The 16,764-nt window shown below is 41.4% G+C and overlaps 2 protein-coding genes across 2 annotated transcripts; both read right to left on the bottom strand.

Moving 5' to 3' along the window:
* Nucleotides 1–2,622: 2,622 nt before the first annotated feature.
* On the bottom strand, nt 2,623–4,241 carry LOC123106624 (transcription factor bHLH139). Its single transcript, XM_044528726.1, has 5 exons — nt 3,701–4,241; nt 3,408–3,596; nt 3,251–3,316; nt 3,088–3,153; nt 2,623–2,994 (listed from the first exon to the last, which is right to left on the bottom strand). The coding sequence occupies exons 1-5, from the start codon at nt 4,169–4,171 to the stop codon at nt 2,914–2,916; spliced, it is 873 nt and encodes a 290-aa protein (XP_044384661.1). The 5' UTR covers nt 4,172–4,241; the 3' UTR covers nt 2,623–2,913.
* Nucleotides 4,242–7,723: 3,482 nt separating this feature from the next.
* Nucleotides 7,724–12,635, bottom strand: LOC123102381 (adenine phosphoribosyltransferase 1). Its single transcript, XM_044523716.1, has 6 exons — nt 12,331–12,635; nt 11,274–11,384; nt 11,056–11,148; nt 10,800–10,949; nt 8,743–8,801; nt 7,724–8,077 (listed from the first exon to the last, which is right to left on the bottom strand). Exons 1-6 carry the CDS (start codon nt 12,566–12,568, stop codon nt 8,015–8,017), a joined length of 714 nt encoding a protein of 237 aa, XP_044379651.1. The 5' UTR covers nt 12,569–12,635; the 3' UTR covers nt 7,724–8,014.
* Between the last annotated feature and the right edge of the window lie 4,129 nt (nt 12,636–16,764).

The following is a 16,764-nucleotide window of genomic DNA, read 5'->3' as shown; positions in this document are numbered from 1 at the left end:
TGTCAGTCTGCCTACATCGTGTGAGTCACACATGTCAAGGTCGAGGGTGAACTACGCGGAAGGGGAGAGGGGGGTGGTTTACAGCTTCGCAATTGTGTGGTATATTTGCAGCATCTAGAGCCTTTTTGTTGGGTTGCCTAAAAAAATTCAGAAAATTTAGGATAGGGCTGCTGTTGGAAACCATTTTTTTCTCTCAAATGCCAAATGAACAGATACTGCACTGTTTTATGCTGCTATTCGAGATGTTCTTAGCTGCCGAGCTTGCTTAGTAAAAAAAAATTTGACCCCGAAACCATAGAACAATTGTTCTACGATAATTCTCATTAATATAAAATTATATAGAAACTAAGCTAAAAAGAAGAAAAGTACTAGGAAAGTAAAACATTATCCAACTCCTATTTTCTCTAACATTGGAAAGTAAAAAGTAGAGACTTAAGATGAGAGGGAGGTCATCCATTGCTCCAGACTAGCAATATTCTTCCTTTTTGCTCTGTGCTTGACCAGAGAAAGATCATGAAGCAGACCTTGTTTCCAGGCTTCCAGACTTGGGTCAATGTTTCTGAAAATCTTTCCATTCCTTTGCATCCAAATATTCCAACAGCCCATGATCACAATATCCATGGCAATCTGAGGTGGGAAAGATTGTTTGAGGAACATAACATCATCAAAGGCAGATGTTCCTCCGTGCCTATTTGGAGCAATTATGTCCCAACAAGATAGGTCAAAATTACAGTCCCAGAGGAGGTGAATTGATGTTTCCTCAACATGATCATGGCAAATAGCACATTCATAGCTTTGTAGCATGAAATGTTTCCTTTTAAGCAGACTTCTAGTACTGGCTTTGTCATGCAATATCAACCAGAAAAAAAATTTGTGCCTGATTCTACTAGCTGCTTTCCATAAATCACTGAACAGATGATGCACATCTGAAGGTCCCATCACATGTTTATACATTTTACTGACAGAGAACAGACCAGATTTCCACACATAGTGCCAAATAGCAGCTTGCTTAGTATTGGGCGGCATTCCTTTGACAAGGCTCACTTGCCCTGTGAGTCGGAGCTCACTTTGGTGTGGCGTAGTGCGTTCAGGCTTCTGGCCTCGAAGCTGTTGTGTGGCTTCACCCGCTTGTACGCCTGGCGCCCTATCCCTATTTGGCGCCCACTGCCCTAGTTATAGGCGTTGGCACAAACTGGCGTACACCCCCTCCTTCCTTGTGCTCGGCCCATTAACATTTTTTTCCTTTGTGGGTTGCAAACATTTTGTCGCCTGTGTAGTTTTCTGCTCAATGTTTTGTCGTGCGTGCGTTTTTTTGGCAAGTGAACCTAGCCAGTTTTGTGAAGCTTCTAACAACTTTTTCTCTTTTCTTTTTTTGGTTTTCATGACGGTTTTTATTTGGTTTTTTCTTTTCTTTTACATTTTTTAAATGCGTGTTTTTTTCAAATTTGTGAACTTTTTATCAAATTGGTGAACTTGTTTTCCTTTAATTCATTTACTTTTTCCAATTTTTTGGACTTTTTCCCCAATCCTTGAAACATGTGTCCTTTTTTAAAATTCGTGAATTTTTTTCACATGCATTAAATGTTTTTGAAATCTGCAACCTTTTTTTGAACTCTTGAACTTTTTCAAGATCGTGAACTTTTTTCAAATGCATGAGCCTTTTTTGAACCTGTGAATGTTGTCGAGTTCGTGAACTTATTTCAAATTCATCAACTTTTTTGAAACCCATGAACTACTTTTTTTGAACTCATGAACTTTTTTGAGGTCGTGAACTTGTTTTTTGAAACCGTGATTTTTTTTTTAAAAAAGCGCAAACAATTTTTTGAATTCCTAATTTATTTTATAAAAATCTTAAAAAGTCAACGGTCAATGGCGAATGGTGGAACGATCAACCGTGACCAGCAAATCGAGAAAACCGGAGCGTCCCGTTCGAAATGCTTTCGTACTTGTGTGGGCCGGCCCATGATGGGGCGCCTGTAGGCGCTCGTTACCTTCCCTAGCGCTTAAGGCGCTGGAGGAGAGGTCTTCCCTGGCGGCCTTCGCCACTCTATGAATGTTCTTCCCAATGTTAAAGATCTGCTTCGGCCCTTCGAGAACCATGCTGCCGAGCACAACGAACCCGCACAACATCATGACCTAAATTGAAAGTAAGGTCGCAAAGATCTAGGGTCAGCCTGAAATAAACCCTATTTTCAGAAGTTAGTTTGAGGATTTGTCTAGGACAAATGTTAGAATGGAGAGTGCACGATTTGTGCAGCACATCACATCCCTCTTAATAATACATTTTCTCTCGCATCTAAAACTTTATAATTAATGAATTCATTTTATGTTGGAAATGTCAATGCAAATTCTAATACACGTCAACGGTCAGCTACACGCATGGTTATTTTCTTCATAGTGGAAAGGGTGGAGAAAATGGAATTGAGATTTTTTTTTTATGGTGATAGCTCATAGTATATCGCAAGACCGAACGATTGTGTCCGCCAAAAATTATGAAGCTCATTCCAATATGATTTCGCAGTTTCAGTCATTTATCTTAAAGTGTCAGGGTTTGAGATCCTCAAGGCTGCAACTTTGCAAACCACAAGAGACTAGATCATTGAACAAATCATCACATGCCAACAAAAGAACTATATTTGCTCCAAAGAAAACAAATACAAATCTACAAGTTTTCAAGATCTTGCATTTCATGCTAATGTCAAGAAAATGGTAGTATTATCTTCAGTTTACTGATCCTCTAAGAGGGCCTCTTCACAAGTTTAAGTATGCTACTGCTGCGCCTATGATGATCTGTATAACAGCTTCCAAAACGACACATGGTAACACAGGTACATTGAATGGTTAGTGGAGAACTCGTTTTTCGTTTATCTCAAACACAAACTGCGTTCCCGCTTGAGACTGCCAAAATCATCTCTACATGTTCAGATCAAGTCCAATGTTCATCCCGTTGTACGCAATCGGCGCGTACATCCACATTTCATCAGAGCTGAGGACCTGAAAATTGACGAGAGAAATTCGTCAGTTGCAATGTCCGCCATGGAACAATTTGTCTGATGTCGAAGCGAACTAAATTGAGCAACTGCTCACCTTGATCTGAAGTTGCAGGAATTTGACATACTGGACTGCCTCTTCAAGCATGGTGCTCATATCTACCTGCAAGATCAATACAAAAACATTGTTGATTTAGCCATTGGATCTTAGCATTTTTATTCATGTAGGCTACCAGTAGCATGAATGTTCAGAAGCATACTTTGGTTCCATTGGGCACAAGGGTCTGCAGTGTCTTCAGCCTCTCGTTGATCCTTTCCCTCCTTTTCTGCTCAAGCAAAGAACAGAGAATTAGTACTTCACATTCAGTTGCAAAAGATAATTCCTTCAGATGCGAAAGAGATGATTATTGGCAGTACCCTTGCATAGAGGCTCTGGGGATCGGTTGCCGCCCCGCGTCCAGCCCGGGCCTTGCCTTTTGGAGTAACACCAGCATCCGCAGACTCTTGAGAAGCATTCGAGTCATTGTCAGAGGTGCAGCAGCTCGCTTCGGTTTGCTTGGCATTCTTTGCTCGCTTCGGTGCAGCCTTCCTTGCGCATTTCCGACCCTGCAATTAATCAATTAGAGTCAGTATTCACACTAACAGCATGAACGTATCTTTCTAAAAGACATAGCCGGTGAACAGAATGATCAGTCATCCTCAGGACTTACTCTTGCTTGGCCCTCGATTTCTTCTTCCACCGAGTGCTTTCTCTTGTTAGTAGCACTGACCGAGTTGAGAACCTCGCAGCTTGACTCGCCGTTCCCGAACAAATCATGGGAAATGGTTGGAATCATATTCAGATACTCGATAGCACCTTGCTCCTGGACCAAGTTCAGGTCCTGTGGTGCAGTGCAGGAGCTGATGCCCAGGGTCTCACTTGAATCACCCAAATAGTAGCCCATACACTCGGATGGAACAGCAAAGCTACCATCATTGCTATCACTACATGCACTTGTATTAAGATCAGTGTCATAGAAGGATGGATGGGAAGCCTGGTACCAAGGCAGATCCTGCTGGGCATCCTCGCCATGGGAGGGGAAGGTGCCAAGCAGCTGCGCTATGATATCGGACTCCTCGCCCTGCGGCGGGAAGTCAAACATGGTCCAGCCAGCCTCCGAAATCAGGCCTCCAGCCTCCATTGAGATGTGAATTTGGGACTTGGGAGCCTTGGAGGCGAAAGGCGGCCTGGGGAGTGTGGTTGGAGGCACTTGCTGTTGAGAGGGGTGAAGACAAATGCACAACAGTTCAGGTGCTTTTATACTGTTCAGAGTTCTGAGAGGTTGCAGGGAACAACATCTGCAGAATAAAGAAAATGTGAGCATGAGTAAACAAAGGACAGTCAATGGGTGGCATGAAGTGTGTGGTGATAGGTTTGCGATCAGCAACAGACATTGGTATGTTGTGAGGATGTGAAGAGCTGAAGACGACAAGTTTGAAGAATTTCAACTGCTGGTTGGTGGGCAAGACAGTGACTTGTCCAAGATTACAGTTATGCGGCCTGTCTCCGAAGAAACCGCACAATGATTAGAGACATTTTACTAATCATTGGTCCATGATTCATCGAGGACAGGCAAAGGAAGTCTATGAGCTCTGAACCGGGATAGCAAGAGTTTACCTTGGAATAGAATAGAATAAGATCAAGACAACTATGTGCTCATGCTTTCTTTCTTTCAAAAATATGTGTACTGGTGTTGGTTAGAGATGGAATAAACAAAAGTAGGATATGCAAAGACATGCCTGCACGAACATGGTGGAAGGAATCTGAACATTCTTAAGAACTCAAAAGAGGATATATGAAAGCACGCCTCTATGGATATCACGGTCTTGATCTGCAAATAATTCTCACACCCTGTGCCCGCAGCAGCAGCAGCAGCATTGATGTTCAACACTTGCAAGATGTTGGAGGTTGGTATCCTGAAAGATTTACCACATTGACATTTTACACACGATAACCGACATCAATCTAGTTAAACTTTCTATCCTGAACTAACATAGAAATAAGTTTCTGCCAACAGCATCAAACCAGAGAAATGCAGTGATAATGGACCAGCAAAATGTGCTGAAAAAATGAACAGATCTGTATCATTCATTGTCATCACTTGGTTTCTTCATTCTAACGTATCCGAAGGTCAACATGGTAACATTACAGCAACATTCCCAAAAAACTGTGTTGAAACCCCAGTTAGATCTTAAATTCAGATTATGGCACGTTTTAACAATCAATGAGCATGTGCATCACCAGAATGGGTGCCACAATGTAGGTCTCCCTTTAAGGTGTCAAGTTTGCGCGACATCCGACATGGAGATCTGATCCTGCTATCCTCATGGGTAGGAAGTGATCTGCGTATATATCTAGTAATCAATAGCTGCACATGACTCAGATCCACCACAATGCACAAATCAGCTGTACTTCTGTCATGTTCTGAAAAAAGATTGCATGCCCCTCTTTGGTAAACAAGAACAACTAAGATGCTGGCAAGGAGAATGATTCAAAGGAAACAATACGAGGTTAGTTTATGGCCCATGATCCCTACCCTTTAGCTGTATCAAAGAAGCAAGGATGCCTCTGATGTTACGCGGCAAAATATGCATTACAGAAGACCTAAACAGGCAAGCAGATATCATTAACAGAGTAGAATGAATAGCTTGACATGAGATCATTACTAAATATGCGGTTACGTTTATTTTCTGCTTCCTAGAAGGTCAACTAATAGCATGGGAAAGCCAAATTGCTTGTGAGATTACTCCCTTTCGAATATCCTAAAAGACATTCTCTTGTTAGTGTTTCCTAGCTTTTAAATTATGTGCACAAACTGGCACGAATAAACTATGTTGAGGAATAGGCTTCCCCTGCTATGGTTTCTGTGAAGAATAATAGTTTTTTAAGATGAACATAGCTGCTTGAAAAGATAGCTAAACTTACAGATCTAAGAATATCTCTACATGTTCCTTTTTCACTTCCTCAAAGTCATATCGTAATTTTAAGTTTTTGACATTATTATAAAATGGGAGGTTATGTTTTATAAACAAACATTATTTGTATAAATAGGAGTCCAATATTTTAAAAAGTATGTCAGTTAGTTTGTTTACCTGCTCATAGTAAATATCCGAGTAATGAATTGTGGGGAGGTGGGAGCAATTTACCATGTCAGCATTAAGTGATCACAATCCACAGGATTCTAAATCAACAAATATATTACTAAATAAAAGCAGAAGTAAGAATATAAGAGTTGTGATATTTATGTCACTTTCAGTTGACAAAAGTAATGCAATATTGTTTACTATTTCATTATTTGTGTTGATCGCACAAAAGTCAATACGATAGTTTACCAAGAAACCAAGTTCCTCAATGTATTTTCCGAAGTTAATAGCAAGGGGGAAATTAGGGCACTAACCAGTAAAAATTGTTCACATTGCCGTCTAAACTAGTCAAACACAGATATTGTGCTATGACTGAACTATGTAGCTTCCAAACGAAGTCATGCATCGATACCAAAACATCAGATACAGTTTCCATTCAGCTTAAACATATTCAATGAGAAAACATTTTATCAAACCACAACCTAAAAAGTATGCAGGCACCAATGTCAAGATAATATATTTCTTTCTTCATATATGAAGATTGATAGTAGTTACACTGCCCCTATCCCCAGAAACCACAAAGAATTTCAACATTCATCAGTTAATGCCAGGCAAAAGAAGTCAAAGTAAACAGATGAAACTTTCGAAGAACATGAAACAAAATAGAAGTCAGAGATTATACATAATAGTTCAACGTCAAAAGGAAATCCTGAAACTATTCCCTGAATACATAAATAACTTCGAAGTCAAACAATACTCTGGCATCTTCGATTAGGACATCAGACAAGGAAGCATCAGAATTAATTCACAAATTGTTGACTATGGCTGCAAAAAGAACACCCTAGCAAAACATTTTGGCCATATAGTTTCGAGTTCCAACTTTCAAAAGCATAGCTCAGTTAAGCAATATTGCTACTCCGTTCCCAAATATAAGCCTTTTTAGAGATTTCAACAAGGGACTAGATACGGAGCAAAATGAGTGAATCTACACTCTAAAATATGTCTATACATCCGTATGTTGTAGTTCATTTGAAACCTCTACAAAGACTTATATTTGGGAACAGGGGGAGTAGTTAACAAAAATAGACCATGATACATGCTCAGAAAGAAATGAAATTCCAACTGGATACAAAACTACTGAAGTTCCTGTATCCTTTGAAATTACCTTCTCACAGGTAGGTAGTTCAATTATAGCATGATGATAACCCAAAAAATTCAAACAAGAACAGAATTATTGTTGGCAAAGATTCAAGATCCTGATCGACCTGAGCAACTAATTTTTATTTATTCAGAAGTGCAATTCTGTCTGGGGATTTTCCAACCATACAAGTACTAGAGGGAGTAGGTAAGATCAACCGCATGACATGGCCAGATGCAACTCATAACTCGACCGACACTAAGATGGTACAATGTACGTACATTTGAGTAGACACACATCAAACTACAAAAACATAACCATAACCCAACATGGCCAATGGTCATCGAAGAAACACATCCATGAGTGTACCAAGTACAGACACCACAAAAATCTCAGATAAATGCAGGAGATCTGAATACATCAACAAAAAATGGGTCGGCAATTTTCAGTCATGACAAGCACCAACAAAGCATGAAAGTAAATAATGCTAGCAAGTAGCAACAGAAACAAACTTCAGTACAGACTATCCTTCATTGACATGAATAATTTGCACTGTTTTTGACAGAAATAAGCCACATATTACAGGGAACAACAATCAAGTCTGCATTCCCAAACAGTTCCAGAAGGACAAATTTAAAGATAAAACTTTTATTGAGCAGCTCCAGATAGGAACTAGCTAAGATTGTAACGGATATCTTTGCTGCTTCCAGTATAGTTCCAGAAGGGAAACATCATTGGAACAACTCAAGAGTCACAACTTGTTTCATACTGACTCGTCTGCCTGCACTAGGACAAAAACTGGCATGTCCCCCAACTTGTCCCGGCCCTGAAATACATGCCATGGTTAGGACATACATGCAGAAGGGAAACATCATTGGGACAAACCAAAATTCTGATGATAAGCAACTATAAGTCATATCTAACTAGAATTCAGTTTTGCTCATAGATGAAAATTATGATTCATTAAGCTGTAAAATTCATGACCTTAGGCAGTTAATTAATTATTATTTCAAAAACTGCAGAAAAGCGTAGTTTAAGTGTTTCGCTGGTGAACTTCTGATCATGGCTTGCACATCTTTCCTTCCTTGTAGCTAGCCTCAAGTCATAAGGTGCATTCTCAGTCTGCTTGTACCAATGGTAGTGTGCATGAACTAGGCATTGTGTTATTCAACTGCACGAGGATAAAAGCACATGGAGCACGAAACTGTCTAATCCTAGTATATTTAGGTGGATAACAAGTGGTATAATCCTCGATAGAATCACATCAATGTGAAGTTCCTTTGTCCTTTATTCATGCAACTAATTCTCATAGTTGCATGCATTAACTACATGAAACCAAACCTCCCAATGATTACTTATCAAAAGCTAACCAAACAAAAAATACATGAATGGAAAATTCCTAATAAGAGCATGACAATAATTCTAACAATTAAGTATGACCAATGTTCTGTTCACCTAAACAGGGAGATATGCATTGGAAGTAAAATGTACCTTCAGCTCTGGCAGTTCAATAACACAGGCACACTCAACCACCTTTGCTCCAACACGCTCTACAACGTAGGACATCATTAAGATAAATGAATCAGCATATATGATAAACAATAGGAAAAAATGTAATAAGTTTGGGGTGCAAATGGGTAACCTTTAGGGAAACCCTCTAACCATCTTTTGTTCAAACAAATGAACTAGGTTTCTCTTTAGTTCAAACAAATGAACTGGTTTTCCAAAAGTGATGTGAGCACCCTAAGGGTCACCAATTCACGCCTCTGCTATATAAGCATAATTGGACAGCATTCCATTCGGAACTTGGGAGGTATGTTACCATTTGAAAGTGCATTCAATCCCAGTGGGTTTTGATGATAAATAACAAGCCAAATAACAAGCCATTAAGGGGCTAATAATTTTCATGAGTGAAAGCTCCGATTTAGTCTCACGGAAGTGAAGTGAACCGATATTAGTGTATCCCCAAACGGAGAAGTTAAAAGATGACATCAAAACCAACAGAACATTAGTGTCCCTAGTCTTAAGTGATCAAGCTTACATTGGGTGTATATATGCAAGTCATACTGTTAAGGGGGGTTCCATGGAACGCTCGCAAAATAGCTCAATGCACATTACTCGAACCTTGCCACGCAAAGACAAAATTCTTACCTATATGCAAACCAAATCTATACAAGCCAGAGTATTTGGGTTGGAGCCAGACAGACCAAGCTTGTTTTCATCAGGCCAATCCAAACCCCTCGGCCAAGAATGGACATGTTTGGGCTCCCCATAGAAGCCTTTGTGGCTCCCTATGATGAGCAGCCAAAGTGTCCCGGGTGGAAACCGAAGTCTCTAGATCTGACCCAGACTGTCCGGATCTGGATTGATTGACCCAGTATGAACGCCTCGGCTGTCCCTACACATACCTGCGCTACCTCGGGAAGCTTTTGTGGCTACCTATATTGGGCATCCAGAGTTTCCGGGTGGAAGTCGAGTTCTCTAGAAACCGAGAGTCCAGGTGGGAAGCAGTTGGTCGGTTGTGCGTGGTAGCTGCCACATCGGCCAAAGTGGTTGTTGGTTATTGAATCCAGAGTGCTGGATCCGAGTTGGACAGTTAACTGTCAAGGTTTTCGCAGAAAAATCCAGACAGCTAGTTTTAGAAGGAACTATTTAAATACTTTGCATATGCACGAATGTGGACATTTAATCTATGAAGGATTTTTTTTTATGATCAAAGTTCAAAGATGTCGGCTAGAGAGGAGGGTGAATAGGCAACTACCAAATTTTATTCCAAATTAGATATTTTCTTAGAACTGCAGAACTGAAATATTTTATGAATAATTGAATATGAATTGATTTTCTTAAAAAAGTTAAACCTTTTCAAATAAATGCAGAATTAAAAGGTTCTCTCACACAAAGCTAGGTAGAATAAACTATATGAGCTAAGCAACTAGTGGCCCTAGCAACCGAGGTAACAAGCTAGTAAAGTAGGCGGAAAGAGTAAACCAACGAGAGGACAATTTGTCGCCGAAGTTTGGATCCTTGAGGGATTTTACGTGTTGAGGTGTCCGATGACAAAGGTCAGGTCTGGCTCTCTCTCTCTCAAGCTTATTCCTCTCAAAGGAGCCCCATGTATTTTCCTTTCAAAGGTGAACCATAGCCTTTACAAACTTGGTGAGTCTATCGACAAACTATGAAGCTCTCAAGGGACTCCAACCGTCTAGAAGACCCTACCAAAAGAAATAAGTTTGATGAATCTTTGGAGATGAACTGGATGCATCTCTCAGTGTAGATTTCAAATCTCAAACATGTCCTTGGTCTTCCTCTCAAGGATTATCACTAGGTACTTCGAGAGACGTGGGAGAGCACTTGAGGATGAGGAACCAGGAAATTGGCTGGCAAAAAGCTCCATGTGGTTGGCAGCTATCTCAAGTTTGGGGTGGGGGTTATGTATTTTGCAAGTTGCAACTCAAATGAACCTTGAATAACAAGGTTTTCCATTCACGCATTTAAGATATTTTCTACACAGGAATAAAGCACGTTAAGAACTGAACATAGAAGCTCACCAATAAGTTTGGCAGCGGCACAAAGGGTTCCCCCTGTGGCAATTAGATCATCCACAATAAGGACTCGGTCATTGGGCTGCACAGCTCCTACGTGCATTTCAATTTTGTCAGTGCCATATTCCAGAGAATATTCTTCCGATATCACCTCACCTAGTATAAATATGCAACATTATTAGCTAATGCATCCAGTTCGAGACCTGAAGTATACCTGTTCAATAAAAGCAACTTCTGCATATTAAGCACTGAAAGAACATACCAGGTAATTTTTTCGGCTTCCTTATTGGAACAAACTTTGCACCTATGGCTAATGCAATGGGAGGACCAAAAATGAATCCTCTGGCTTCAACACCTGATAATAATAGCAACAAATATGATAAATTAACACCAGAGAAAATAAAAACCACATTTACAGTTTTGTCCTTTAAATAATAGGAAAATTAAAGACAAAAGGCATTCTGCTTAATTTCACATTACCAGCAACTACAGTTATGTCTTTGTCCTTGTACCGCTCGACAAAGAGGTCAGTGGTGTCACGGAATGCCTGCGGATCGAGAAGCAAGGTTGTGATGTCCTGAAACAAAATCCCTGCATGAAGAAACAACGAGATACATGATTAAATTAAATAATTATTATTCCTTGCATGTAACAATATAGATCACACATGATCCTGCTCTAAAGGTACACTTGCCATTTACCAACAGCTCAACACCACCCAAACCAATAGTTCACATGTCGCCCATCATTGCAGAAAAATCAGGGCATGACTATAAGCAAATTGCTACCAGCCAGAATCAATTCCATGTTCCACAATTTAAGTCCCTGTTCACTAGCCTATAAATGATAAGTAATTGTATAAATCTACCATTAAGAAATCTATGGTAGTCTCCTGTTTGCTTAGCTTCCTACACAAGTTGTTACAGCTGTTGGCAAATGGCAATGGCAATTGACACATCCTGCTTGTAACGACTATTGGTTCACCATAAAAACACAGGAATTTCTTACTTCATTTACCGCAGCAGCAATATGCTACAACACCAATTTACACTATTTAGTTAGTTCTAAGTTCTAACCTAGGAGATGTATGGTCTATACACTTGTGAGCTGAAGTTTACCTTACCAAACTTTCACGATTGTCTTGAGTAAAATATGGCTGTCGTTTTGTTCGATGCCATGATTTCGATAAGATTTTATATTCTCCAGCACTAGCTCAGTTATTTCGCAACACCTTATAATGGTCATACTAAAATTTAGCGTGGTTTACATCTGCTCCACTTGAGCAAAATACACCAAACCGGCGTCCACCCGCTGCTACCTGTGAAGTCTAACAAATGATAACCACAGGACAAAACCGCGTAAACCACAGGGACTAGCATAGCTTGGCCGACTTCCGCGACACACCAGGTAGCAACCCGCCGCCGGCCCCACGGCCACTGGGCATCCACCAGATCGACCCACCCACCCGAGCGAGCAAGCGAACGGCTAGGGGTTCTAGAGGGGGGAGCGGGGAGAGGCATCGACGATGTGCACTCACCTGGCTTGGGGAAGTTGGGGATGGCGCGGATGCTGGACGCGATCCGCTCCACGCGCCCGTCGGATGCCATCGCGACCGCCGCCGACCCTCGCCCGCGCCGAAGCCGCACGCCTCCGGGGGATCCGAACCGCAGCGCGACCGAGCTCGGCGAGCGCGCGCCGCCGGGGAGTGTCGGAGTCGGAGTCGGGGCCGGCGCGGTGGGGCAGTGCGGGGTGAGGAGGAAGCGAGAAGGGAGCATGCCTCTTTAACTAGCTGCGCCCTCGCCGCGAGCGCCGTCAATTATAACGGCGACAGCCCGGGGGAGAGGTCAACCGGAGCTGACACGTGGGTCAATGTTGAGGGCCGGTCCCACCCGTCATTGTGACTGCGGTTCGTTGGGATTGCGCAGGCGTTGTGTTCTGGGTTTATTTTGATTCGCTCGCCGCCGCGGGGTGGCGGGCCCGAGGGGTGCGCGAGGTTCATGCGGCCTCCACCAACCGGGAACGGCTTCGATATGTGGGCCCTCGCCGTGGAGGGTTTGTTGGGCGGCTGACGTGTGGGCCCGCCGCTGCCCAGACGAGACCGGTACGACGGCCTTTCTCTTGCCGTCTCGCGTAAAGGACATAGTATATTTCTGGAATTTTTTTAGAGGATATTTCTGGATTTTCGTAAGAGGTAAATGCACCACTGGTGCTTAAATTTGCCATGAATTATCAGTTTACTGTATGAACTTATGGTGTACAGATAATGGGGGTAGACTTGTGTGAGATCTCACATTGAATGAGATCGATTTTAAAAAAATAATACATGTTCAAACGTTCTTAAATTTTTTGTAGACACTCATCAATGTTTGATATAAAATCTCAAAAAAAATCATCTCCTAATTCAACTTACATCAATAGAAACAAAAAAGACAAATTCGAATATGAATAGTGTCAATCTTCATATTCGAATTTGTCTTTTTTGAATCTCTAAATGTACAACGAGTTTTGAGCTGGGTTTTTTGGAACTGTAGACATGCCCCACATAAATGTTGTGAAATAATTTTAGATTCTTTCGAAATGTCTAAATATGATTTCTTTTGGGGGGGAGGGGGGGGATTGATCTCATTATCTCACCTAAATGTGAGATCTTACACGTCTCCCCAGGATGTCTCTCGGCCTCTCGCCCGAGTGGTGTCAGATGCTCCCGCTAACCCACCTTGTTTGTACAACTATCGGCTACTCTTCTCCTTCTGCCAACGCAGATAGCTGTAGCGGTGCATGAATAAGTAAATTTAACGAAACCGGTATGTACCCGTGAAGTATCTGTCGATCATGTCAACATTCAAGATGCACGCTGTCCTTTGACTAATAAACTAGTAAGTCTTTTATGGGTTGAACTACATTTCTATACCAATCTGACACCACCTGACCAATACATGAACATGCCCCTACAACCTTTCTATTTAGTCATGCATGTGTACTCCCAGACCACTCAACGTATAATACTAACATTTTACTTTCTTGTTAGCTATTAAATGATATCTTTCAAATAAATGTTTTTACTTTTAAATATTTATATATATTTGAATTCCTAAAGACAAGATCTTTAAAACAAGACCAATATTCAATATATTTTAGCGTAGTTTAAATTTTTACCATGTCATTCGCTTTGGCATTTCAAAAAACGGATTTAACTCATTTCCAAAAACTCGTTTCACTTTGTTTAAAAAACTGATTTCACAATTAAGAAAAAAATGAGTCATTTGAAAATACATATTTGACTCATTCCAAAAAAGGTTGGACTCATTTTGGAAAATTAATTTTATTCATTTTAAAACATTGATTTCACTCATATCAAAACACATATTTAAGTCATTTCAAAGAACCGGTTTCACTCACTTCGAAAAGGTGATTTCACTCATTTTGAAACGATGTTCTCACTTATTCCAAAACACATATTTCACTCATTTACAAAAAACAATTTCACTTATTTCGGAAAATAGATTAGGGTTGTGTCAAATAACAAATTTAACTCAATTTAAACACCGATTTCACATGTTTGGAAACACATATTTCATTCATTTCAAAGAACGGGCTACACTAATTTCATAAAACTGATTATACTCATTTAGAAAAAACTCATTTCACTATGTTAAAAAAATGATTTCACTCATCTGAAAAAACTGATGTCACTCATTTCAGAATAATAATTTCACTAAGTTGAGAAAACAAATTTCACTCATTTTCATATTTCAGTTCGAAATGGATTCCAGTCAATGCGAGAAATTGATTTCACTCGTTTAGAAATTGATTTCACTCAAAGCAAAACACCGATTCCACATATTTCCAAAAACTGATTTGACTCAATTCAAAAAACAAATTCACTTGTTTCGTAAAACCGATTTCACTCATTGAAAAATGTTCAAAATAATTAGTTTCATATGTTTTACATGACTAGTTTCAAAATTCTGAAATAACAAGTTTCACGTATTTCACACCCAAAAATGTGTCATGTGTATGACAAACATATTTCACTCACTTTAAAAAATTGGTTTCACCCAATTCAAAGATCATATTTCACTATTTTCATAAAGCTGATTTCACTCATTTCAAACGTTGAAATTTAAACGTGTTTGAATGTATTCAAGATTGATCTTGTTCTAAAGGTCTTGGCTCCAAGAGTTCAAATATATACAAAGTTTCGAAAATTAAATTTTTGTTTTGAAGACATGAACAATGTAAATAGTGAAAAGGCAATTAAAAGTGATGGATTTAGAGATGAAGAGAGAAGAGATAATGTCAGAGACATGCATGTCATGGTGTGTACCATGAGCAGTAAAAAGAGAGAGGCAGGACCATGCATGCGTCCTTCGCATGTGCATGGTGGGCCTGATCTGATGAAATACGATGGCTTAAATAGAGAAAATAGAGGAATACAAATGTACACAACTGGCAGCATGCTATTGGTGAGAGAACCTGCTGAAATCTGAGATGGACTCTAGGCCCATATTGCAATTTCTGAAAAATCCCTAAGGGCCCATGTGGGTTATATGGCACTAGGTGTGGTGGGAAGTTTAGTCCCACCCCGGAAGTGGAAGGAGAGTTGGAGTGGTTTATAAGGGTTTCTCTTCTACATGCTATTGGAGCTTGAGAAGAGAAGAGGCCCTCGCGCACTCCTCCTCCGCCGCCCGCCTCGCCACGCCACGCCTCGCCTCGTCACGACGCGCCGCGGGTTGCGGGATTGAGCCGAGCCGGCTAAGAATCTGGCAGATCCCTTTACAAAAGGGCTATCACGTGTTGTGATAGATAATGCATCGAGGGAGATGGGTATGAGACCCACATGAGTTGCCATGGTGGTAACCCAACCTATGTGATCGGAGATCCCGTGAACTAGGACCTGGGAAAACAAGCCAGTGGTGAACTGAGGAGAGTAACTATACTAGCCCACTCCGTTGGAGATGCAATACTCTCGATATTGTATGGTAGGATGACTACGGTCTCAATGTGTTCCAAAGCTTATAAAAGCAAGATGCTATCCTACAGAGCGATCTTTGGAGGAACACACCTATATGAGCCCGACTGCTGGTCACAGTCTATGAGATTGGGGTGATCTCTAGTAAGCTCATGAATAGGCCAGGAGTGTGACTTATATGCTCCACCCGAGGGGTCAACCTTCGGCAGCCTAGTACTAGTAAGACATGTAGTGAAACTTCTTTACGCCAAACTGACAATTCAAGGCATAGTCCATTGTTCAGTTGTGAAGGAGTGTAGCCACTTGTTCTAGGTGAAGTTCAACCTTAACAGGTCTTTACTGAAACACTGGTATATCGAAACAGCAATTGGAACAGAGGACACAATGGGCCCTCGAGATCTGGTGGGGGATTGCTGAAATCTGAGATGGGCTCTAGGCCCATATTGCAATTTCTGAAAAATCCCTAAGGGCCCATGTGGGTTATATGGCACTAGGTGTGGTGGGAAGTTTAGTCCCACCCCGGAAGTGGAAGGAGAGTTGGAGTGGTTTATAAGGGTTTCTCTTCTACATGCTATTGGAGCTTGAGAAGAGAAGAGGCCCTCGCGCACTCCTCCTCCGCCGCCCGCCTCGCCACGCCACGCCTCGTCACGACGCGCCGCGGGTTGCGGGATTGAGCCGAGCCGAGCTCACACCTACGCGCTTATTTTTGCCAGTCACTAACGGAGAGTTTTCTGACAGCTGGGCCACGATCTGAGACGTCGGATCGTGGGCTGTCACGGACTCGAACGTGGGTCGAGCCCACGTCTCTCCACGCGGCTGCGCCTATAAGTATGCGGTGTCTCCTAACCCTAGCCGCCACGAACAGATCACATCTGCTCACGCGCACGCCCACCGTCGTTCCTTTGCTGCTGCTGCCGCCGGTGACTCCATCCCGTCCGCCACGTACACGGTCGACGGGAGAGCAGGTCTCCGAAACCACGCCCTTCTGGTTCCTGTACG

Source organism: Triticum aestivum, chromosome 5A (genome assembly GCF_018294505.1).
Source record: "Triticum aestivum cultivar Chinese Spring chromosome 5A, IWGSC CS RefSeq v2.1, whole genome shotgun sequence".
Classification (NCBI taxonomy): domain Eukaryota; kingdom Viridiplantae; phylum Streptophyta; class Magnoliopsida; order Poales; family Poaceae; genus Triticum; species Triticum aestivum.
Note: the sequence above shows the minus strand (reverse complement) of the source record. Positions and strands in the feature narration are given on the sequence as shown.

Bases quoted from the DNA above. Each gene is read 5' to 3' on its own strand.
- LOC123102381 (XM_044523716.1), bottom strand. From the start codon at position 12,568: ATGCTCCCTTCTCGCTTCCTCCTCACCCCGCACTGCCCCACCGCGCCG. The intron at 11,385-12,330 runs GTGAGTGCACAT...TTCTTCATGCAG, and splicing joins CCCCAACTTCCCCAAGCCAG to GGATTTTGTTTCAGGACATC. The intron at 11,149-11,273 runs GTAATGTGAAAT...TATTATTATCAG, and splicing joins AGACATAACTGTAGTTGCTG to GTGTTGAAGCCAGAGGATTC.
- LOC123106624 (XM_044528726.1), bottom strand. From the start codon at position 4,171: ATGGAGGCTGGAGGCCTGATTTCGGAGGCTGGCTGGACCATGTTTGAC. The intron at 3,154-3,250 runs GTATGCTTCTGA...TTGATCTTGCAG, and splicing joins TTGTGCCCAATGGAACCAAA to GTAGATATGAGCACCATGCT. The intron at 2,995-3,087 runs GTGAGCAGTTGC...GTCAATTTTCAG, and splicing joins TCCTGCAACTTCAGATCAAG to GTCCTCAGCTCTGATGAAAT.